Raw genomic sequence first — 24,892 nt, forward strand, 5'->3', positions numbered from 1 at the left:
GGTTTGCCTGGCAGAGCTGGGGCTGGCCTCTCAGTCCTGTGCATTGACTACCCTCCTGGGGCAGGAGGCCCCGGGTGCAAGGGCCCCTCTGACAGGCCTCCCAGCTGAGGGCAAGTGTCTGGTTTTTGCCCCTTGGTGGGTTTCAGGGTGAGGTCCTCTCTGCTCCGGTTGGGGTGCCAGTTTAGGGTTTCTTGGGGATACAGGAATTGGTTTGTGACTGGCAGCAGGCCGCCAGCAGTGTCCTGGTGGCGGTGGGGAAGCAGCACATCGGCCTGGTGATGGAGGAGGTACTGAGCAAATTCCAGCCTGGGGCCCTGCCGCACCACTTTGTGGTGCAGACACTGGCCGACCTCGCAGTTGCCAATGGTAGGTGGCAGCTTGGCCCTGAGTCCCCACCCATCTCCAGTGAGCCCTGAGCACCTCGCCAAGCCTCTCAGTATGGTGGCTTTCCAGCTCCACCCTCAAGGCTCAGCCCTCCCCGTCATGTGGCCCCTGGGCTTGGGAGGGACGGTGGGGTGGGGGCAGTGGGCTTGACACGCCCCCTCTGCAGTGTTCGGCACGGTGCCCTTCCTGACGTCCATCCTAAGCACCATGCTGCCCATGCTGGGCGCGGCCAAGCACGACACGACGAGGGTGGTGCTCTGCTACGGTAAGACGGGGTCTACCAGGGCAGGACTGGGCGCTGTCTGCCTACTCTTTGGCATTCCATCTCCAGTGCCTCTTTGTGGGAGCCTGGATCCTTCCGGGCACAGACGTTAGGCGGGGCAGTTGAGGGAAGGGTGGCTGCAGAGGTATAGGTTCCAGGCCCTGCCCTCTGGCTGCTTCTGTCTGCCGCTGGGACCCCCTCTGCCCCTTGCACAGCATCCCCCTCATGCCTGGACTCCTGGGGTGGGGGGTGGGAAGAGGCTTCCTCTAGGCAGTGGCCACTTCCTGTTTGGTGCTCTCTGGGCACTGGAACGGGTTGCCTGCCATCCTGCCCCTGGTGTGTGTGCCCTGGCAAGAGATAGGTGACAGCAGTGTTTGCGGTGACAGGGACAGCATCTCCTGAGGGGTAGGAGCTTTGTCAGCTGACCTAGTTCTGCCTTGGCCACCTCTTGGCCCACCTCTCGGGGCGCAGGAACATGGGGTGGGGTGCTGGGGAAGCTGCCTTGCCCGTGCACACCTGGAGGGTTTTGTGGCAGGGCCTGGAGTCTTGGGCACTCGTGCTGCTCGAGGTGGCTTTGGTCCAGGGGCCCGGGATGTGCCAGTCCTGCCATGGCCTTTTCGCTGCCTTGCTCTCACAGGCCCCTCCCCCAAGGGACCGCTGGGTGATGGTGGGCTCGGGGTGATCGACAGAGCCTGGTTCGGGCTGAAACAGGGAATTTGTGATAGGATCCCAGGCAGCCGAGCTGGGGATGCAGAAGCAGGACCAGAAGGAGCCGTGACGGCTGCGTGGGTTGTGGCCTTAAGCGAACACTTACGGGAGCTGAAGCAGGGTGGGGGGGTGTGGGGCAGGGGCCCAGGGCAGTGCGGCCAGGCTGCAGGGCCGTGAGAGGGGCTCTGGTCCCCTGGGCTTGGTCATCGCTCGCCCGCACGGTACCTAGGAGGACACACATCAGTCTTCCCGGCTGCTGGGGTTCGGAGCAGGCAGCTTGCAACAGGTCTCAAGAGCTCTTGTCTCTTCCTCACGGGTCTGGGGCCTCCTGCCAGTTTTACCATGTTGGTATTCTCACTGGTGTGTGGGACCAGTGGGCTTGCCAGCAGACACTGCTGTGCGGCAGCCACAAGAGGGCAGGCCTCTGTCCTGCAGGCCGCCTCTGGTTCTGGGTGGGCGTGCATCCACCTCGGCAAGGTGCCCAGGCCCGCCAAGGGCGGCGGCGCTGGCCAGCAGTGGAATGCGTGCCCATGTGAAGGTTCCCACCCGTCCGTGCACAGCATGCTGAGGCCAGTGGGACAAGGGCTGGAAGGGCCCAGAGAGGCCTTGACGTCTCCCAGACAGCTGGGTGCACGGCGGGCCAGGCCCACCCTGCAGCACCATCAGGCAGCCACGAAGACTGGCCGCCAGGAGAGTGTGACGGGAGAGAGGGCACCAAAGCGGGGTTGCTGGGGGCAGTGGGCGGGGTGCGGGCTCCCCCCCATGTGACTTACTGCTGCCCAGAGGCCACGTATGAGGACAGTATGGAGCTCTCGCGAATTAGAAATACGATAACATGGAAAACAGAAATGGATGACAAAGTTGAGGAAATTCCCCAGAAAACAGCAAGAATAGGGAAAATAGGAGGGAGAGACGGGTAACAGCTAACAGATAACAGATGCCAGAGAGGAGGACGGAGATGCAGGGGTGCCGTGGGGGCAGCCTACTTGGAAAGGCCCTCCTGTTGCTCCTGGCTGGGCGCAGGTGGTGCAGGAGCAGACAGGAGGTGGACGGCCAGGGCTTCTCCCCAGCCCCGGGGAGCCGGAGCCAGACCTCGCCCAGAGGCTGTTTGAGCAGCAGAGTGGGGACTTTTTTTGAGAATTGAGGGTCCATGCAGAGGGGTGTGCCCCATGTGGCAGGGCCCCAGGGACCCCGGGCGCCTGGCAGAAGGTGTGCAGGTTGCACTTGTGGTTCACGCCTGGAGGACCAAGGAGACTACAGAGGCTGCCACGGGGAGGGGGCTGTGTGCCGGGAGTGCGCGGCCCTGGCCTGGGGAGCCCTGCAGGGACACTGTGGACGCGTCACACAGAGGCCTGCCTTACTTTCAGCCACAGACAGAGCCTGACCCGCTGTGCGTGCTTCTGGAGCAAGGGTGATGTGGGCAGCGGGCAGTGTGAACATTGCTCTTACCCCAAACATGTGACCAATTAAAAGTTAACACAGCCCATGAGGTGGACACGCTACACAGTCCCTGGACATGCTGGTCAGTGTGACCCACACGCCGGCTGCATGGCTGGGGAGGCACCTGTAGCCACGTGGCAGGTGGGCACCAAGGCCTTGTGGTGCTGAGGGGTCAGAACCCCCTGAACTGGACCCCCAAGGGTTCATCCTCAGCCAAAGGGTGGCTGATGATAGACACTTCCCTCCATGGACTCTAGGAGGCATGGAATTTCTTTAATTCCTTCTTCTGGAAGCTTGACCCCATGGGTGCCTCATGGAGGGTTGGGTTCTGGCTCATTTTCTGTTGGCCTATGGGTCACACATGCTGGGAATAGCCTTGTAAGTGGGCCGGGTTAGTGGGTCCTGGGCAGGGTCCAGTGGGCCCTGTCAAGTGAAGCCGTAGGTGCGCAGGGAGCTGCCTCAAGGTGGTCCTGCGCTGCTGCAGTCTCCTTCCCTCGGTGCCAGGTGAGGGCGGCCTGGACGCGAGGCCCCGCCACTCCTGCTGCCCGGCCTTAGCAGGGCTGCGTGACAGGGGCCGGGCTTCATCCTCTCTCCTCGGTGCCCTGTCCTCTCCCTCGACCCATGGCCCAGCCCCTGCTGACCACTCACAGGTACATACCTGAGCCTGGACTTGCCCAGCTGAACGTCCACGGCCGTGGTTGCTTTCACAAACACAGCCCTCTGTCTCAGCCTTTCCACCCCCACTTGGTACCTGGGCTCTGTCCCGCACTCAACCTGGGGCCCACGCCATGCCTGGTACTGCTGCCCTTGCCAAGCATGTGGCATTCATGCCTGTCTGTGGGGGGCGAGGTGGGCACTTGGCCCAGGGGGTTTGTGGAGGCTGGGCCTGTGCTGGTTTCCTAGGCCTGCTGTGACAGTGCCCCAGGCCGGGGCTGCTTCACGCAGCAGGACTGTACTCTCTGGCGGTGCGGGAAGCCAGGCATCCAAGGTCAAGGTGTTGTCAGGCTTGGTTTCTTCTCGAGCACTCAGAGGGGGCCTTTGTTCTGTACCCCACCTGCCCCAGCCTGGCGTCTGGCTGGAGGCTGCATCACCCCGTCTACCCTGATGGTGCCCCACAGCTGCCTCCGCTCTGTGTCCTCTCGTCAGAGCTCGGTCTTGCTGACATTAGGGCCACCCCACCCCTCTCGGACCCCATATTTGCTGATTATGTCTGCCAAGGCTGTTGCCAGGAAAGGTCGTACTCTGAGGCTCTGGGCAGGGCGTGAGTTTAGGGGGAGTGCCGCCTGCGCCAGTGTGGTGCTGGAGTCCTGCCCGTGCTGAGTGTGCTCAGGGGGCGCCTTGCAGGCTGGCGTGGGATTCTAGAAGCAGCGGCCACGGGACGCAGGCTGTTGCTAGTGAGTCTGTGGCTGCTAGCTGGCAACCTCACTGCTGTCGGTCACTAGCTCTGCAGCATTTCAGCGAGAGCATTCTGGAGTATCTGGCCAACCTGGACCAAGCCCCGGACCCCACAGTCAGGAAGGACACCTTCGCCGCCGACATCTCTGGTGCCTACGACGTCCTCTTTCACCACTGGCTGCAGAGCCGTGAAGCCAAGGTACGGCCTGCCATCTCACAGGGCCCTGCGGACTCACCTTGGGGTACCCGGGCCACAGGCTCTCAGAGGAAGGGGATGGTGTCATCTGTCTACACAGTTGTGACAGGCTCTTGCCTTCTGCCCGGCTGCCCGTGAGCACGCTGTGCTGGTGTGGATGTGTCCATGGGATCACTGTCCCCTTCCAGCTCCGGCTTGCTGTAGTGGAGGCCCTGGGGCCCATGAGCCACCTTCTGCCAGGCGAGAAGCTGGAGGAGCAGCTTCCCAGGCTCTTGCCCGGAGTCCTCGCCCTCTACAAAAAGCATGCTGAGACCTTCCACGTGTCTAAGGTTCGCACTGGAGGCCTGTGTCTGCTCTCACCTCCCTGTAGCAGTGGCCCTGAGAGGACGGTTCAGATTCCGTGCTGGGTGGGACCCTGACCCTGTGCCGGGCAGAGCTGGGTACCTGCACCATGTGGCTTGTGGCTCCCCTTCCTCATGCCCAGCTCTGAATCCTAGAGGCAGAGGTGGGGCTTCCTCATTTGAGCCCCAGTGTGGGCTCCAGGGTTGGGTCCGTGTGGCACTCACGTTCAGTTGGGACGGGGCGGGGGTTCGAGATGGCACTGACCACCCCTTCCTTCTTGCTGCTGCAAGCAGAGCCTGAGCCAGATCCTTGATGCAGCCGTGAGCATGGGCAGCCGCACACTGGAGGTCCAGCTCGACTCGCTGCTGGCCGCTCTGCACTCTCAGGTGGGCTGGGGCAGGAAGTGGAGGGGTAGGGGCTTCCTGGGGGGACGGTGGGCTCACCGGCGGGGGAGCACGCTGGGGGCGGGTGGGGTGTCCCGGTGCTGCCTGGCTTGGAACCACCAGGTGCCCACTGAGGGAGGCAGGGAGCAAGACATGCGTGGGGCGTCAGCCAGGGACGGCTGACCACGGGCATTGCCAGCTGTGTAGGTGCACCTCTCAGTGACAGAGCCACGTCGTTGCCCAGCAACGGCGCTCACAGTGTGACACAGGGGCCCTCCCGCATGGAGGTGGCAGGAGTGGGTGGCCAGCAGGGCAGGGGCAGTCTGAGACAGCACTGGGGGCACATGCACTGTGGGTGGGTCCCCAAGGGACTGAGCCCAGGCTGGGCAGCCACGGGAGGAGGGGCCTAGAGGCTGGGACCTGGAGACTACCTGTGAAGGGGCTTCGGACGGGGGGCCTCAGCTGTGCGACCCCTGCCCCCGAGCCTGGTGGGGGGTGTGGAGGTCAGGGAGACAGCAGTGGGGACAGGAGTCCTGCCCATGGAAAAGAAGTGGAAGATTGGATTTACTTCTTCGTTCCACTCCTGGGGCCTCTCTGGGCACGTGGGCCCTGCCACTCCCACCAGGATGTCAGCCTGGCCCTGTAGACCCGTGGCCCCTTGTACAGGCTGTACACAGGCTGTGCCTCTGGGATTCTAGGTCCCAGTGAGGGGCCAGTGGGGGCTATAGTCAGAGAGCTTCAACAGAAATCTGAGTGTTGTGAGCAATGGTGATGAACTAAAAAAACTGTGAAATGGATAGATTCCTGGAAAAAACCTGTCAAAACTGGCAAAAGAAATAGAGAACTTGACCAAATCACTAAAGAAATGGGAATAGTATTCCAAGACCTTCCTTCCTTAAAACAAAGCCAGGACCCTCGTGCTTTAAAGGCTGTGTTTTACCAAACTAAGAGAACAATGGAGTTCTGTCCTATATTGGTGAGTCTGGAAACCACAGAAGGATCCTGAGTTGCCTCATTGCTTCTGTGAGCCTGGGGCAGGGCCATGCAGTAGCGACACAATTTTGAGGATAGATGTGGGCACCTGGTACACAGGAAAGCTCACTGACCCAGGGCTATATTCAGAAAACACACCACTCGGCAGGGCTCAGCTCCTGCACGTACGCTTGAGCAGCACTGAGCTGTCAGTGTGCATCATGGTGAAAATGATTAGGGAAAATGTCCTCTGATCTCTACTGATGCAGAAAAGCTATTGATGAAGCTCATTAAAACTTTTAGCCACTAGGATTGGGAAGGAACTTCTTTAACTTGCTAAAGTTTGAATACCCAAATCCTCAGGATGAGTCTTAGTAAATGGGAAATAGACTATCCCGTCCATGTCAAGAGCAGGAGGAACCCCCATTCTCACAGGGCCAGCTTTATAAGGCGAGAAGCAGAAACGGGAGGTGCGCGGATGTGCGGCAGTCCGTCACTGCATGGCGCCAGCCTTGTCTCCGTGCCCTCCATGGCTCACTGCCACTTGCCTCCCTCTGGCTGGGGTGGGCGCTGCGCTCACTGCTGTGTCTCAGCACCTAGAATACTACCTATCACTGGTAAGCACTCAATAAATACTTGTTTCATGGATGATTGGCTCCCTTAGAAATTCACTCACGAATGAAGGGACTGAGCACATGTTAGAACTAGGAAGTGCAGCAACGTTCCCTCTTAGCAAGACCAACCTATAAAAATGAGCATTTTTCTCCACCTATAATGACCAACTAGGAAGTACACAAAAAATACCATTTATAATAGCAACGGAAACTTACTGTGAAGTGTCTGGGAATTAGCAGAATCAAGAATACCTAAGACCTCTACGGAGGAAAGGCTCACAACTCTGAGATGTAGCAGAGAGGCTTGAGCGTGGCAGAACGCTGCCGTTCACTCGGTGCTGTGTGGATCTGTGCCCTTGCAAAGAATGGTCACCTGTGGGTGGGCTGGGCCTGGAGAAGGGGCTTGAAAGGGAGCTAATGGGGCTGACAAGATGAACAAGTGATGTTTCCTTTTCTCAGAGCTGCCCTTGTGTTTTTGTGTTGCGTGTCAGGTTTATTTCATGCTTACCTGCAACAGTCATTCATAGTCTCACATCATACGTGTATAAGTCTTTATCCCCAGTTTGTCGTTTGCCAGCTCTGTTTATGATCTCTTTTGCCATGCAAAATTATTTACCTCTTGCATCATTCATTCACCTTTTACATTACAATTCAGGTTTTGCTATACTTAGAAAAAAACTTCCAAATTCTGCAATTATTTTTCAGGTTCTCCCATTTTCCCCTATATTTTTATTGTTTAATTCATCTGGAATTTATTTTGTGGAAAGTGATTTCTAAAATTTTTTCTAGATGGCTACCCATTTGCATTAACTATCTATTTCTGTGTAAATAATTACTCCAAGACTTAGCACCTCAGAACAGCAACCATTTATTATCTCACAGTGCCTGTGGCTCAGGAGTCCAGGGACAGCTCTGCAGGGTGGTTCTGGCTCGGGATCCCCTGTGGCCACAGCCCCGCTTCCTCGGTGCCCCCTGCGGCTGCTGGCTGGAGGCCTCAGCTCCTTGCCGGTGGCTCTGCAGAGGGCAGCTGGCGTGTCCTCCCCATGTGGCAGCTGGCTTCCCCAGAGCGAGTGGCCGAGGGAGTAGGCAGGAGGTCGTGGTGCCTTTTCTGGTTCTGTTGGGTCTTTACTGTGGGAATGCCAAGGAGCTACCTGGGAACTTGGAGCAGAGCCCTGGGGCCAGCACTTCCCTACCCACCTCACCGGCTGCCCCATGGTTCTCTGAGATCTGGCAGAGTTCAGGCTGAGGCACAGCCTGGGTTCTGGGGACTTGCTCTGCACTGTGGCTTCACGAGGTGCCCCACTGAGGAGCTGCCTTAGAGCCCTGGTGCAGAGGCCCTGCTGGTGCCCTTCGCTGTGCCTCTGAGGGTCAGGGGATGGGCGGCTCTCCCAGAGTTCAGCCCCTGGTGAGTGGGGGCTTCTGTGTCTTCTGCTGAGGGGCACTGGGGCCCATAGACACATCTGCCAACAGCCTCAGGATTTTTTTTACTTTGACCAATAAAATTTTTTTTTTCAATGTTGAATGAATGTACCATACGTGTTTTGGCTTCCAGGGCTTTCTATAATGTAGAGATTAGTGGTGTCCAGCCTGTGCCCAAGAGTGCATCAGTGAAGGGGGAAACAGCCTCCTTTCTCATAAAAGAGTGTCTCTTGGGAATTGTTCCTTCTGGGTTTCGGTGGGAGGGAGGGAGAGGCCAGCTGCTCCTCCTCCCCCAGATGGCAAGGGTGTGCCTGCACGTCCTTCCCTGCCACCCAGCCAGGCCCTGGGGTGGCAGTGCCTTCCCCAGTAACCACTGTCCTCTGTGCCCTGGAGCAGATCTGTGTGCCTGTGGAGTCATCAAGCCCCCTGGGGACGAGCAACCAGAAGGCAGTACTGCGCTGCTTCACAGTGCTGGGTACGTGCCCCACGGGGGCCCAGAGGCCTGGGTGCTGAGGTGGGAGCTAAGGACAGGTGGCGACCAGCAGCATCCTGATACGTCCTTGCCCTGCAGCCTGCTGCTCGCCTGACCATCTGCTGGCCTTCCTGCTGCCTAAGCTGGACGCCAGTGGTGAGAGAACCCGCGTGGGTACCTTGCAGGCTGTGAGGCACATCATCAACTCGGCTGGTGAGTGCCCGCATGGGGCAGTGCCTGGACTAGGCAGGAATCTTCATTTTTTAGGGGAAAAGGAGCATTCAAATCTTTTTAAAAATTCCCAATTTTCTACTTTGTCAAATCCCAAACTTTCTGAAAGCTGCAGGATTAGTAGGGTCTGCCCACCGGCCGACATCCGTGACACTTGCCTTGGCAGCTGGGTGCTTCTCCTGGACCCCGGCCGGGCGTTCACCATGTGCCCAGGGCATTGGGGCCCGGTGGGCTCGTCCCACGCTGTGGCCGCAGCTGCCCCCTGGGTTGGGCAGAGGGGCACATTGCCTGGCTACCTCTTAGGCACAGGCCTTCTTGGAGTTGATGCCGCTTTCTCTGCAGAATGGCCCTCAGTGTGCATTGTGATGGGAATCTCACCTTTGGGTGGAGGGGTTTGTGCTGCTCCTGTGTTTGATTAAACCAGTAATAATGCTGAGTGTCTTTCACACCTGAGTTTGTATTTCTTTGTGGCTGTTGTTCCATAGGCAACGGCTGCGGCCATGTTGAGCCTGCAAGCCTGCCTTTGTACAGCCTGCAAGCCAAGAGTGGTTTTCCATGTTTATATGTGAAAGTGAAGAGTGTGTGACAGAGACCACGTGTGGCCCTCAAAGCCTAAAACACTGTGTCGGCCCTTTAAAAAGCAGGTGTGTGGACCACTGCCCTGTGAGGTCACCGGGGGTCAGTGCGGCCCACAGACAGCCTGGGCCCGGGGCAGGGGCTGGGGAGGCGGAAGCAGGTGGCCCCGCATAGCCGCGTGCTCCCGGGGCCCTGGGCGGGACTCGCTGTGTGGGCTCCGGCCGGCGCAGAGTGGCCTTCGTTTGCTCACTGACTTTTGTCAGAGTTGCTGATACGCATCCAAAGTCTGAGACTTTTATGCGGCTGACCCAGCTTGCCTTCCCTGTGGCCCTCACGTCCTGTCTCCAGGGCCCTCGGTCTCAGCGGCTTCCTTCCTCCTGTGCTCCTCGAGGGCCCGCATACTCACGCGTGGGTGCACATGCAAACAGAGAGGTTTCTTCCTGACCGACGACCTAGCTACAGCATGCTTTGGCACTCTAGGACATCTTAGAGCTTCAGGGCCCACATGTGGCTCCGTCCATTCCTTGTTTTCATTAACGTATAGAAGATGCACACTTTTAGCTGTTCAGCTCAATGAGTCAGCACAAAATGAGACACGTGTCCATTGCCTGTTGTGGACTAGAAGGCTGACAGCCACCCCCAGAGGGAGGCCCCACATGGGAGTCCCCATGCTGAGTGTGGGCTGGCGGCCAGCCTCGGGCCTTGCTGGCGAGGCCCACGCACTCAGGGTGGGCCGTGCTCCTCTCTGGGACACTCCTTGTGTCCTGTTCTGGGTGTCCGCTGTGCTGGCGATGGCGAAGGGCCGCCACGGGTTGCTCGTGTGCCCAGTGCTACTGCGGACTTCCCTCTGCTGTGCAGTGGAGCGTACGCCTAGGGTAGGATTTGGGGTCAAGGCATGCTGTGCTCAAGTTCAGCAGGTAAACCCACTTACCTTCCAGCAGAGCTGTTTATTCCCCATTCTGACCCACATCTTGTACTCACACGCAGCAGTGAGCGTCACTACTTTGAGGTCTTGCCAATACCTGTCAGTCATTAATTTTAGCCATTTTGGTGAGTGTATTATGGTATCTCTGCAGGTTTTATAAAATTTTTAAATATATTTATTTTAATTTACAATGAGAAATTACTTGTTCTTAAAACATTTTTTTCCTCAGTAGCAACCAGATTACCTTTTTGTTCAACTTTATTGACATATAACTGACACTGTGTAAGTTGAGGTGCTCCAGCAGATGGGTGTCACAGCCTTCCTCCTGGGGTGGGGGGCCATCTCCTTCAGGGTACCCCCTCCCCACTGCAGGCCTCGCTCGTCGTGGGAGCTGCTGTGTCCCAGGGGCCAGCCGTGTGTGGGCCACTGTGCATGTGTCTGAGCTCCTGTAAGCCTCCTGGGCACCCACGGAAGGCGCTCTTACTGTCCGTCCTGTAGGTGAGACTGTAAGGCTCGGTGAGGCCCAGGAGCACCTCCGGCCTTTAAGTGATCACAGGGCAAACCCAGCTGGCGGTGAACCAAGCCCTGTTGTTTTTAGAAGTCCTCAAGTTTTGAATGAAAATATCATGGTATGATTAAAGGCGGGATCTTGGTTGGATTCCTCCAGGCCCCAAAGGCAATGTGCTCAGTCCTCCGCAGCGCGGTCCAGGGGCATTCCTGTACCTTTCCACTCAAACGGGTGCATGTAAAATTCTTGCCTCTTATTTTCTTTCCTAAACTATCTTAATATGTTGCTTTATTGTCTCCTAGCATCAATTATTGTTATTGAAAAATCTCATGATAGTCTGATTTTCCTTATAATGATTTAGTCTTTTTTGCTTAGATGCTAAAAGGATTTTTACTTCCTTATTCTAAATCCAGAAATTTTACTGGCTGTTAGCTGTTCTGGGTGATATTTTCCCCAGTTATGTGGAGTGCCCTTTCAACGTGTAGCATCAAATCTTATTTTATCTCAGGGATTTTTTAAAATTACAATATTTCAATATTCTACTGCTTCAAAATACCCCTTTGGATTCCTGGTTATATGTGTGTTGTTCATCTTTGCCTGTCTTCTATGCCTCTTAAATCAGATCTTTTAAAGTTTTTTGGTCTCTTGTGTGGACATGTATGTATTTCTTTTCAGATTTTCATTTTCTAGTATTGAGAATAAGTTACATTCAGTAAAATGCACAAATATTAAGTATACAACTTGGTGACATATTCCACATTTACACTCATACGACCATTGTTTCCAAAAACCCTCCTTGTGCTTATTTTCAGACAACAGCTACCCCTACCACCTTTCTGACCTCTTTCACAATAAATCTATGCCTGTTTTTGAATTTCATGTAAATGAATTCACTATAGTAGGTAACTTTTGTATCTGTCTCCTTTTGCTAAGCATATTTTTGAGATTCATGTGTGTTGTTCTCTGTATCAGTTCATCCATTTTTATTGCTGAGTTGTATTCTATTACATTTTATAAATAAAAGGTTCATTTTCTTGTTCGTGGACATTTGGGCTCTTTGCAGTTTGGACAGTCGTGAAGGAAGCTGCTGCCGTCATGTGAATCAGTCTGTGGGCACTCACCCCACCGCCCCAGGCACGTAATCACTGGGCTGTAGGGTCAGTATGTTTGATAGTATCAGAAAATGCTGAATGTTTCTGCCGACTAGTCATTCTGTTTACATGCTCACTGACCTTGACATTGTCAGTCTTTTAAATTCTAATCATATTAGTGGTTATGTAGTGGTATCTTACCATGGATTTAATTTAATTTGAATTTTCTTAATGAGTAAATCAGTTAAACATCTTTTCATATGCTTACTGATCATCAGATACCTTTTTGTGTGAGCGAGTTTCCTTTTCAAAACTGTTGTCAATTTTTAAATTGGATTTTTTGTTATCTTTTTAAAAGTTCTTTGTCAGACACATATAAATAGAGATATATATTCCTTTGTGGTTAGTGCCTTATATCTAGGAAACCTTTGCCTTCCTAGGAGTCATGAGGTTCTCTGTTTTCTTGTTTGAACTTCCACAGTTAGTTCTGTGATTCATTTTTAATTAATTTGGGGGTGTGGCGTGAGATGTAGGGAGTCATACGGACACAGTGGTTCCAGCATCACGGTTTGGAAAGACTTTCCCTTTCCCCACCAAACTGCTTTAGTGCTCGGTAGGAAATCAGGCGTGAAAGTGAAATCACATATGGACTGACACCGTATGTGTCAGTCTGCTAGGGCCGCCTTAACAAAGTATCACCAACTCGGTGGCTTGAGCAGCAGAAATGTAACGTGTTACTGTTCTGGAATCTGTGTGCCTAAGGCTAGAGAGTCAGCAGAGTTAACCCCTGCTGGCAATCCTTGCTGCTCCTTGGCATGTGGAGACATCATCCTGATCTCTGCCTTCATCTTTGTCTCTGCAGGTGCCTCCCTGGGTGCCTGTCCAAATTCTCCCTTTTTATAAGGACACCAGTAGTATTGGATTAAAGGCCCACCCTATTCCAGTGTGACTTCATCCCGAATTAACCAACTACATCTGCAATGACCCAGTTTCCAAATAACATTACATTCTGAGGTCCTGGGGGTTAGGACTCCAGCATATGAACATAGGGGGACACAGTTCAGCCCATAACAATATTTATCAGCAGGTACGTTTCAGGACTCTGCTGTTCCACTGATCTTCTTATGCCAGTACCACTCTGAATTCTTGTAACTCTCTAGTAAGTCTGTAGATCTGTTAGAGATCATTCTTCAGCTTGTTCTTCAAGATGGTTCATCTCCATTAGAAAGATCTTTTTATTGTAAGACGAATTACCGGCACAAACCACACAGAACAGATGAGTGGCTTAATGCCTTATTCTGAGACAAACACCTTTATAACTGCACCAGATCCCTGGTCTTGAACTTGCCACTCCAGGAGCCCCTTGCCTGCACCCTGTCCCAGTCATCACCCCTTCATCCGCCCAGTCAGTAAGAGATGCTGATTTCACACTAACCACTTCCTTGAGGTTTATAGTTTTATCACCCGGGTGTACATCCCTGAGGTGCTATAATTTAGTCATCCCCTTTAAAAAGTGACATGTATATGTCTTTCCTTTTTTTTGAGGTTCAGCCATTGGTGACTTTATTTGTTGTTTATAATGTAGCAAAATACGCATAACATAAAATATACCACCCTGACCACTCTGAGGCACACAGTGCAGTATGTCAGTGCACAGTGCTGGGCCACCATCTCCAGGGCTCCTCATCTCACAAAACTGAAACTCTATCCCCATTGAACAACAACTCCCCATATTTAAGTCTCTTTAACATTACAGGTGCCCCTCCATTCCTTTCCTTCCATTTGTAACTTTTTTTATTAAGGTATCATTAACATACACTCTTACGAAGATTTCATATAAGCAAGATTGTCATCACTACATTCAACCCATATTATCGAGTCCCCTACACACACCCGACCAGTCACGGTCCATCGGCATAGCAAGATAGCACAGAGTCACTACTTCTCTGTGTTACAGCGTCTTCCCTGTGATCCCGCACACACCATGTATGTCAATCATAATGCCCCTCAATCCTCCCACCCCACCCGCCCTCCTGCACCCCTCGCCTTTGGTAACCACTAGTCCCTTCTTGGAGTCTGTGAGTCCACTGCTGTTTCGTTCCTTCAGTTTTGCTTTGTTCTTATACTCCACAAACGAGTGAAATCATTTGATACTTGTCTTTCTCTGCCTGGCTTATTTCACTGAGCATAATACCCTCCAGCTCCATCCATGCTGTTGCAAATGGTAGGATTTGTTTTCTTCTTATGGCTGAACAGTATTCCATTGTGTATATGTACCACATCTTCTTTCTCCATTCATCTACTGAGGGATGCTTAGGTTCCTTCCATATCTTGACTATTGTAAATAGTGCTGTGATAAACACAGGGGTGCATCTGTCTTTTTCAAACTGGAGTGCTGCATTCTTAGGGTAAATTCCTAGAAGTGGAATTTCCTGGGTCAAATGGTATTTCTATTTTGAGCATTTTGAGGAACCTCCATACTGCTTTCCACAATGGTTGAACTAATTTACATTCCCACCAGCAGTGTAGGAGGGTTCCCCTTTCTCCACAACCTCCCCAGCATTTGTTGTTGTTTGTCTTTTGGATGTTGGCCATCCTGACTGGTGTGACGTGATATCTCATTGTGGTTTTAATTTGCATCTCCCTGATAATTAGCTATTTGGAGCATCTTTTCTTGTGTATGTTGGCCATCTGAATTTCTTCTTTGGAGAAGTGTCTGTTCAGATCCTCTGCCCATTTTTTAACTGGCTTATTTGGTTTTTGTTTGTTGAGGTGTGTGAGCTCTTTATATAATTTGGATGTCAGCCCCTTATCGGATCTGTCATTTATGAATATATTCTCCCATAATGTAGGATACCTTTTTGTTGTATTGATGGTGTCCTTTGCTGTACAGAAGCTTTTCAGCTTGATATAGTCCCACTTGTTCATTTTTGCTTTTATTACCCTTGCCCGGGGAGGTATGTTCATGAAGAAGTCGCTCATGTTTATGTCCAAGAGATTTTTGCCTATGTTTTTTTCTAAGAGTTTTATGGTTTCATGACTTACATTCAGGTCTTTGATCCATTTTTTTAAATTATGTGATGAGTGGCTTAATGCCTTATTCTGAGACAAACACCTTTATAACTGCACCAGATCCCTGGTCTGAGCATATGCTTATGCTCATGTATACAACAAATGTAATGGAAGAATTAGGATTACTTTGTTATTATAAACTACTCACACTACCTGTGAAGTGGTATAGTGTTAAAGTGGACTTGTATTAGAGGTCAATGTGTTTTGTATACTTTAAGGTAACCACTCAAACAATGAAAAAGGAAGCATAACTGATATGATAAGAAGGAAGAGAGAAATGGAACCATATAGAAGGCTTCATTAAATCACAAAAGGCATAAAACAGGTGGAAGACAAAAATGGGAATAAAGACCAAGGGCAACAATTAAAAAACAAAGTAATAAATATGCTAGATATTATTCCAGCTATAACAATAATACTTTGAACAGTCTTTGATCCATTTTTAGTTTACTTTTGTGTATGGGGTTAAACAGTGATCCAGTTTCATTCTCTTGCATGTAGCTGTCCAGTTTTGCCAGCACCATCTGTTGAAGAGGCTGTCATTTCCCCATTGTATATCCATGGCTCCTTTATCATATATTAATTGACCATATATGCTTGGGTTTATATCTGGGCTCTCTATTGTGTTCCATTGATCTATGGGTCTGTTCTTGTGCCAGTACCAAATTGTCTTGATTACTGTGGCTTTGTAGTAGAGCTTGAAGTTGGGAAGCGAGATCCCCCCTGCTTTATTCTTCCTTCTCAGGATTGCTTTGGCTATTCATGGTCTTTTGTGGTTCCATATGAATTTTAGAACTGTTTGCTCTGGTTCATTGAAGAATGCTGTAGGTATTTTAATAGGGATTGCATTGAATCTGTAGATTACTTTAAGCAGCACGGCCATTTTGACAATAATAATTCTTCCTAGCCAAGAGCATAGGATGAATTTCCATTTATAAGTGTCCTCTTTAATCTCTCTTAGGAGTGTCTTGTAGTTTTCAGGGTATAGGTCTTTCACTTCCTTGGTTAGGTTTATTCCTAGGTATTCTATTCTTTTTGATGCACTTGTGAATGCAATTGTTTTCCTGAATTCTCTTTATGCTAGTTCCTCGTTAGTGTATAGGAATGCAACATATTTCTGTGTATTAATTTTGTATCCCACAACTTTGCTGAATTCAGATATTATTAGATCTAGTAGTTTTGGAGTGGATTCTTTTGGGTTTTTAATTTACAGTATCATGTTGTCTGCAAACAGGAACAGTTTGACTTCTTCCTTGTCAATCTGGATGCCTTTTATTTCTTTGTGTTGTCTGATTGCCGTGGCTAGGACCTCCAGAACTATGTTAAATAAAAGTGGGGAGAGTGGGCATCCTTGTCTTGTTCCCAATCTTAAAGGAAAAGCTTTCAGCTTCTCACTGTTAAGTATAATGCCGTTGTCTGTGGGTTTGTCATATATGGCCTTTATTATGTTGAGGTACTTGCCCTCTGTACCCATTTTGATCAGAGTTTTTATCATGAATGGATGTTGAATTTTGTCAAATGCCATTTCAGCATCTATGGAGATGATTGTGTGGTTTTTGTCCTTTTTGTTGATGTGGTGGATGATGTTCATGGATTTTCGAATGTTGTACCATCCTTACATCCCTGGAATAAATCCTACTTGATCACAATGGATGATCTTTTTGATGTATTTTTGAATTCAGTTTGCTAATATTTTGTTGAATGTTTTTGCATCTATGTTCATCAGGGATATTGGTCTGTAATTTTCTTTTTTTGTGGTGTCTTTGCCTAGTTTTGGTATTAGAGTGATGTTCACCTCATAGAATGAGTTTGGGAGTATTCCCTCCTCTTCTACTTTTTGGAAAACTCTAAGGAGGATGGATTTTGGTGTTCACTAAATGTTTGATAAAATTCAGCAGTGAAACCATCTGTTCCAGGGGTTTTGTTCTTAGGTAGTTTGTTGATTACCAATTCAATTTCTTTGCTGGTAATTTGTCTATTTAGATTTTCTGTTTCTTCCTGGGTCAGCCTTGGAAGGTTGTGTTTTTTTAGAAAGATGCCCATTTCTTCTAGGCTATCCAATCTGTTAGCATATAATTATTCATAATATTTTCTAATAATTCTTTGTATTTCTGTGGTGTCCATATTGATTTTTTCCTTTTTCATTTCTGATTCTGTTTATGCGTGTAGACTCTCTTCATTTCTTGAGAAGTCTGGTTAGGGGTTTATCTATTTTGTTAATTTTCTCAAAAAACCAGCTCCTGCTTTCATAGATTCTTTCTAATGTATTATTCTTCTCAATTTTATTTATTTCTGCTTTGATCTTTATTCTGTCCTTCCTTCTACTGACTTTGGGCTCATTTTTTTCTTCTTTTTCTAGTTTCATCAATTGTAAGTTTAGACTGTTCATTTGGGATTGTTCTTCTTTCTTGAGGTAGGCTTGTATATTGTAGTATACTTCCCTCTTAGCATGGCCTTCATTGCGTCCCACAGATTTTTTGCAGGGTTGAGTTATTGTTTCCATTTGTCTCCATATATTGCTTGATCTCTGTTTTTATTTGGTCATTAATTCATTGATTATTTAGGAGCATGTTCTTAAGCCTCCATGTGTTTGTGGCCTTTTTTGTTTTCTATGCAAAATTTATTTCTAGTTTCATACCTTTGTGGTCTGAGAATCTGGTTGGTACAATTTCAATCCTTCTGAACTTCCTGAACCCCTTTTTCTGGCCTACTGTATGCTCTGTTCCTGAAAATGTTCCATGTGCACTTGAGAAGAATATGTATCCTGCTGCTTTTGGGTGGAGTGTCCTGTAGATGTCTGTTAGGTTCATGTGTTCTAATGTGTTGTTCAGTGCCTGTCTCCTTACTTATTTTTTGTCTGGCTGCTTTGTCCTTTGGAGTGAGTGGTGTGTTGATGTCTCCTAAAAAGAATGCATGGCATTCTGTTTCCCCCTTTAATTCTGTTAGTACTTGTTTCACATATGTAGGTGATCCTGTGTTTGGTGCATAGGTATTTATAATGGTTATATCCTCTTGACCCCTGTATCATTATGTAATGTCCTTCTTTGTGTCTTGTTACTTTCTTTGTTTTGAAGTCTGTTTTGTCTGATACAAGTACTGCAACTCCTGCTTTTTTCTCCCTATTAGTTGCACGAAATACATTTTCCATCCCTTCACTTTTAGTGTGTTTATGTCTTTGGGTTTGAAGTGAGTCTCTTGTAGGCAACATATAGATGGGTCTTGTTTTTTTATCCATTCAGTGACTCTATGTCTTTTGATTGGTGCATTTAGACCATTTACATTTAGGGTGATTATCGATACATATGTACTTATTTCCATTACAGGCTTTAGATTCATGGTTACTAAAGGTTGAAGGGCAGCTTCTTTACTATCTAACAGTCTAACTTAACTCGCTTAGTATGCTATTTCAAACACAATCTAAAGGTTCTTTTTTTTCTTCCCTTCTTTTTCTTCCTCCTCCACTCTTTATATATTAGCTGTCATATCCTGTACTTTTTCTGTATCCCTTGACTGACTTTGTGGGTAGTTGATTTAATTTTGGATTTGCTTAGTAATTAATTGGTCTACTTCCTTTATGTGGTTTTATTTTCTTTGGTGACAGCTATTTAGCCTCAGGAGCACTTCCATCTATAGCAGTTCCTCCAAAATACACTGTGGAGATGGCTTGTGGGAGGTAAATTCCCTCAGCTTTTGATTATCTGGAAATTGTTTAATCCCTGCTTCAAATTTAAATGATGATCATGCTGGATACAGTATTCTTGGTTCAAGGCCCTTCTGTTTTGTTGCACTAAATATATCATGCCACTCCCTTCTGGCCTGTAAGTTTTATAGGGAGAAGTCTGATGATAGCCTGATAGGTTTTCCTTTGTATGTGATCTTTTTTCTCTCTCTGACTATTTTTAATACTCTGTTCTTGTCCTTCATCTTTGCCATTTTAATTATTACATGTCTTGGTGTTGTCTTTCTTGGGTCCCTTGTGTTGGGAGATCTGTGCACTTCCATGGTCTGAGAGACTATTTCCTTCCCCAGTTTGGGGAAGTTTTCAGCAATTATTTCTTCAAAGACACTTTTTATCCCTTTTCTCTCTCTCTTCTTCTTCTGGTACTCCTATAATGCAAATATTGTTCTGTTTGGATTTGTCACATACTTCTCTCAATATTTTTTCATTCCTAGAGATCCTTTTTACTCTCTGTGCCTCAGTTTCTTTGTATTCCTGTACTCTAATTCGTTTCATTTACCATCTCCTCTACCTCATGTAATCTGGTTTTAAATCCCTCCATTTTATGTTTCATTTCAGATACTGTATTTTTCAAAGTTTCTATCTCTTGAATTCCTCCTTGAGGGCTTGACTATTTTTCTATAGTTCTGGGAACATGTGTATGATTTTGAAATCATTATCAGGAAAATTGGTGATTTCAGTTTCACCTAGCCCTCTCTCTGGTGTTTGAGGGATTTTGGTTTGTACCAGGTATTTTTGCCATTTCATATTTTATTGATTCCTATGGAATAATAACTTTGTGTAAGTGGCACCCTCTAGTGCCCATAAGCTCCACTGTCTGGAGCTGCCCTGCATCTGGATCAGTGGTGGGGTTTGCAATTGAGCAGCACCAGTGTCTACTGGGAGGAAAGAGCTCTTTCCTGCTTCCCAGCTGCAGTGCCTGCCTCCACTGCCAGGGCCAGTGGGCCGAGCGCGTAACTCTGCCCCTGTAGTGCCCTAGGTGGAACCACCCTCTGGCTGGCCATGTGCAATGGCGGGGGCAGCAGGTTTGTGACCTGGTGCCAGCTGGGAGGATGGAGGGGCAGGCTGCGTGTCACTGTTAGGGGCCTCGGAACTGCCTTGCTAGCCAGGGGGATGGAGCGCCTGAAGCTCTGAAAAATTCCCAACCTGCTGCGCTGAGTGTGCCAGGACCATTTTGTTCATCTGGTCCTTCTCCTGAGGAGCAAGCTCTGTGTATCCTTGCCCCTTTAGGAGTCCTCTTGCTGTTGGGAAGTCCTTCAAAATGCCTGCATTTCTTCTGCCCTGGAGTGGCCGGTTGTTGGTACCTGTTCTCCACAGGCAGCTGGAACCTCAGTCTCTCCGAGTGTTCTCCTTGTATTTGCTTTCCAACCCCACTGATCTCTAGAGCACCATGTTGTGTGGATTTGTGCTCCCGGAGCAGATCTCCAGGGCCGGGTGTCCAGAGGTCCTAGGCTTCTACCCCCTCCCTGCTCCATTTATCTTCCTCCTGCCAGTGATCTGGGGCAGGGGGAGGGCTTGGGTCCTGTCAGATTGTGACTTTGAATACTTTACCCTTTCCCATAGGATCTTCTCTTTTCCGCAGATGTAGGCAGTCTGTCGGTCTTCTTTCCAGTCACTCTTTCTAGACTCGCTGTATCTGATACATTTTCATACCACGTGTGGTTTGGGGAGGAGGTTTCTGTCTTGCCTCTCACCGCCGTCTTTAAGCCAGCACCCTCCCTGTCTTGTGATCTATCTGCGGAGGAACCTGGCCATGCGCCCTGGGGTTTCCCAGCTGGCTGCTCCTCGCAAGGTACAGGGCGACGTGCTTCCCTCCACCTGAATTCAGGGAGGCTCAGACTCAGGTCCGCATCTTTTGTGGATGATGGGAGGCACATGTCACCTGGTTTCTCTCTCCTGAGACCCTGGCGGCCTTGATGCTCAGTGGCTGCAGGCATTTTGGTGATGCTCTGGTTCTACAGTTTCCTTTTCAGCGATTAATTGAAATACCTCCATAAGGAGATTCTGCTCGGAAGTGCAGCTCCTGTGAGGAAGGTGGGACCAGTCGTCGGTTCTTTGGCTTTATTTGTCAGCTTTCGAGATAATAGATTTCTTCCCTGTCATCGTCTAAACGTGACCATTTCTCTTTTAAAAAAAATCCTAAAGTCTCATGGATTTAGATGTGTTTGGTGGATATCAGTTCATTACAGTTGTTACCATTATTGAAGCTCAAATCGTATCAGCCTTGTGCAGTAGGAGTCTCTTCAGGTCCCGAGCCCTCTGACCTCTGCCCTCTGCCCTCGGACAGCGGATGTCTCAGGCTCATTTTCTGTGCTTCCTGCTCCAGAGTGGAATCCATCATTTCTCCGAAAAGCCCTTGTTTTCATTAATGAGAAATTATCTTTTAAGACAGCAGTCTGGAATGAGGAGTGCTTGTTCTTCCAGGTGGCCACTGTCTTGGGGCCTTTTTAGTAGACGGGCCTGGAAATGTCTGCCGGTAGATGGGGCACCTTGTGGTATGTGTTGACACTTCCACTCTACATAGAGGCTCCAGAGCTCTTACTTCTGTTTTTTTCTCTTATACCTGCATCTGTGTTGTTTCAGTCCAAGGATCTGGCTGGCTCTCAAGCAGACAGGTTTAGAACATCTCAGACTTACTCAGTTCATCTCCTGTGACACTCACAAGACTGACACTGGAGTGACACTGATGGCACCATTACCAATGAAATGGCCAAAATCATGAAAAACATTTTGCATGTGCTTTCTGTACCCACCCATTGTTTTAATGGTTGTGCGCCACATATACGTCCTGAGCAGGTGGCCAGTCTGTGCTGCCCTCTGCCCTGCTTGGCCTCATTTGATCTTAGTTCTCCAGGTGTTTACAGATACGTGCTTCTCTCCTTCCAGAGGCCCTTATCTCTGCTCATTCTCTTGTCTGAAGCTCTTTCTCTGGAAATTCCACAGGAAGGGCTCACAGGAAGATACTCCTTGATTTCTTGCTTGTTGATAAAAGTTTTTGCTTTTTATACTTGATGTCAGTTTTGCTGGTTATAAAATTCTTGGTTCACATTCTTTGAGTGTCCAGTGTTACTCCATTTTCTTCTGTCATGGAGTTGCCAGATTTAGCACAAGCAAACAGGGTGTCCCAAATGTTCAATGGGACGTTCTTGTACTAAAAGTTACCTGTTGTTTGTCTGAAATTTAGACTTAACTGAGCATATGTATTTATCTGGCATACAGAATTGCCATCCATGTCCGATCACAATCTAATTTCCTATACTTTCATATGCCAATTATGCTTCTTTCTTTTTGTTTTCAGATATCCAAAGGATTTTTTCTTTTTCTTTAAAGTCTAATGATTCTACTAGGCTGTCCTGGTGTTAGGCGTCCCAGGACATCCCCTTCAGTGATGCCCGCGGGTACCACGGCTTCTCCCTGCCACCAACCCCACTGTCTCCTCCCGCTGCTCCGGCCACGGCGACGCCCGCCTCAGTCCCTCGGGCAGCGCGATGTGGGGGGCCGCTTCTGCCCGGAGTGCCCCTCGGCCCGCGCTCCGCTGGGCCGGCTCCTGCTCTTCCTTCGGGTCTTAGCTTGAATGTCCCTTGTTCGGAAGCACCGCTGGGCCCTGCCGCCCTTCCCGGCTGGGTGCCCCATTGTCAGTCTGTTCTCTTTGCCTCTTGTTTGTGCCTTTCATGATATTATGACAGTTGGTGATGATCTTTATTATCCGGTTATGATGTCTGTCCCGCTGGGACATAGCTGCTCATGGGCAAGCCACGTCTGCCCTCTCTCTGTCATGTCCTCAGCACCTTCTAGGGGTGGCTGACAGTAGGCCCAACGCAGACTTGAGGAGTGGACGAAAGCCCCCACTTGTCAAACATTACCACCCGTACGGCAGCCAATGGCAGATCTTATTTTTCACTTTGTGCTTTTCGTACTTGTTTGTTGTTCTGAACCTCAGAGATGTGGACCTGGATTCATGTCAATCCTTGGCCTGAGTCCTGGCCCTGCATCCAGTGGATTGTTCATATGATCTTTTTTTTTTTTTTTTTTTTTGAGAGGGCATCTCTCATATTTATTGATCAAATGGTTGTTAACAACAATAAAATTCTGTATAGGGGACTCAATGCACAATCATTAATCCACCCCAAGCCTAATTCTCAACAGTCTCCAATCTTTGAAGCATAATGAACAAGTTCTTACATGGTGAACAAATACTTACATAGTGAATAAGTTCTTACATGGTGAACAGTGCAAGGGCAGTCATCACAGAAACTTTCAGTTTAGATCATGCATTTGTTCATATAATCTTTTTAACTTTTTCTTGGGAATATAAAACCAGCTGACACCTCAGAGTGCACATGTGTGGCTTGGCAAGGTGTTTCAATCCAGCCTCCCCTCCCCCCCGGCCTCTCTGCCGAGGTCACCCTCCCTCCCTTCTACCAGCCTCGCTTCCCACAATCCTGGGGAAGGAGGCACGCAGTTCCGAGCTCTGTGCCGGGGTTGGGTTGTCGGGGGGCATCTGGCTGCCATATCTTCCCTTTGCCTTGTCACCTGGCAGGAGGCTTGGCGTCCCTCCAGGTGGTGGCGTTAGCAGCTGTTGGCTCACTTCTGCTGCTTTGTCCTGGTCAGTGGCTGGAACAGTGCTGTCACTCCACTCACCTGCCAAAAACATGCCCCTGGGTGTTGGCTGGTTTTGCTGCCCCACAGTGTACAGGCTGGGCTGCAGGGCCTTCACCAGCACGGACTTGCTGCAGACCCGTGGCTGTCAGAGGTGTCACATGCTGTCAACCAGTCGTGTGCTGGTGTCCCCAGCACCTGTGTGCATCCAGGCACTCTTGTCCTTGCTGGCAGGTGGCTTTGCCCCAGATGTCACTTCTGCCCTCTGGGCAGGTGTCCCTGCGTTCCCTGGTTGTGAGGATGGCGCCCTGTGGTATTGCACATCTTGTGGGCTCATTCCAGTTCTTTGCCCACCTTTCTCTTGATCTGCCTGTGATCTGTCTGGGTCTGTCTGTACTTAAGACCTGAGTCCGGCTGCGTGTCTGGGCCTTGGGGGTCCTGCCCCTGCGCCTCCTGGCTCACAATCCTGAATCTCGCGTCGCCTTCACCACCATTGTGTGTCTTCCGTATTCCCTGATTCTGGGGCCACTGAGACGGCCTCAGAAGCTGCAGTTGGCCTCGGCTGGGTCTGGAGTCAGCAGGCACTCAGCTGCAGGGGGTGCACTGCCCCCTGCTCCTTTACATCACTGCCCACACACTTTCTGGCTGGTGTGCCCCTAATGTTGTGGTCCAGCACCCCGGAGAGCGGCCTTGGGCACAGGGCTGCTCACACCCCCAGGTGAGGTGGGGACACCCCTGGCAGAGCCGTGTGGAGTGAAAGCACCATTGCATACAGTAGCCTGCACTGTGCCCAGGTCTTTGTTTTCATTATTATTAATCTCACCCCCGCTTCTTGATAGTCACTTTGATCCCCACCTGAATACCAGGCAACAAAGGCTGGCACTGCTGGTTCTCAGAGTGGGGTCCTCAGACCACCAGCTCCCGGGGCACGGCGCTCCTGAAGGCAGAGCTGGTGGGGCTGTTCTGGGTTTAACAAGCCTGCATGCGATTCTGATACTGTACAGGCCTCCCCACCCTTGGGGCCCTGCCTGACTCAGCCCACTCTGACCTGCTGCCCTAAACTGCCAGCCTTATAGCTTTTTATTTGGGTAAGATAATGTTATTTGGGGGGAAAAGCCATCTGTGCCCCGGAGAGATGTAGGTGGACTCTGGCCCCTGTGCTCTCTCCCACCCCACGTGGAGGCCCACACGGGGGCCAGACCACTGACCACACAGCCGTGGGCCCCATGGTGCCCAGCTGCTGGCCTTGGTCTTGGGGAGGCTGAGCCTCCATCCGTCTCTTGCAGCTGCTCAGATGGGAGTCAAGAAGGCCTTTATCCTCTCCTCCATGAGGCTTCCTCTCCTAGACCCCAACAGCAAGGTGAGTTGGTGGGTCAGGCCAGCTCCGCACCGACCCGCTGCAGGGAGTGTGGCTGGGCCTGGATCTGAAGCCACTGCTGACCAGGCCTGGACATCAGATGCAGGAGTGGGCAAGTTGCCCATATCTTCCTTCTGAGACACTTGACCAGGTATGACGTTAGGCGGTGGTCCCCAAGATCCCCTCGGGATCAACAGTTGTCCCAAA

At 50.0% G+C, this 24,892-nt stretch overlaps 1 protein-coding gene across 8 annotated transcripts in view; it reads left to right on the top strand.

Annotated features, from left to right (window-relative positions):
* The window catches only part of MROH1 (maestro heat like repeat family member 1), a 68,799-nt gene that overhangs the window by 16,170 nt on the left and 27,737 nt on the right, over window positions 1-24,892 (top strand). For 6 of the 8 annotated variants that reach the window (XR_012128637.1, XM_073230332.1, XM_073230331.1 and 3 more), the window contains 8 exons: window positions 204-366; window positions 551-649; window positions 4,237-4,388; window positions 4,574-4,714; window positions 5,021-5,113; window positions 8,512-8,590; window positions 8,687-8,800; window positions 24,615-24,688. Coding sequence is in view for 7 of the 8 variants with exons in the window: in XM_073230332.1 (XP_073086433.1) it covers window positions 204-366; window positions 551-649; window positions 4,237-4,388; window positions 4,574-4,714; window positions 5,021-5,113; window positions 8,512-8,590; window positions 8,687-8,800; window positions 24,615-24,688 (915 nt within the window). In the remaining variant the exon portion in view is untranslated. Of the gene's footprint in view, window positions 1-203; window positions 367-550; window positions 650-4,236; window positions 4,389-4,573; window positions 4,715-5,020; window positions 5,114-8,511; window positions 8,591-8,686; window positions 8,801-24,614; window positions 24,689-24,892 lie in introns of those variants that run through there. The other 2 variants (XM_073230333.1, XM_073230334.1) reach the window with 2 other exon arrangements.

Source organism: Manis javanica, chromosome 2 (assembly GCF_040802235.1).
Source record: "Manis javanica isolate MJ-LG chromosome 2, MJ_LKY, whole genome shotgun sequence".
Taxonomy (NCBI): domain Eukaryota; kingdom Metazoa; phylum Chordata; class Mammalia; order Pholidota; family Manidae; genus Manis; species Manis javanica.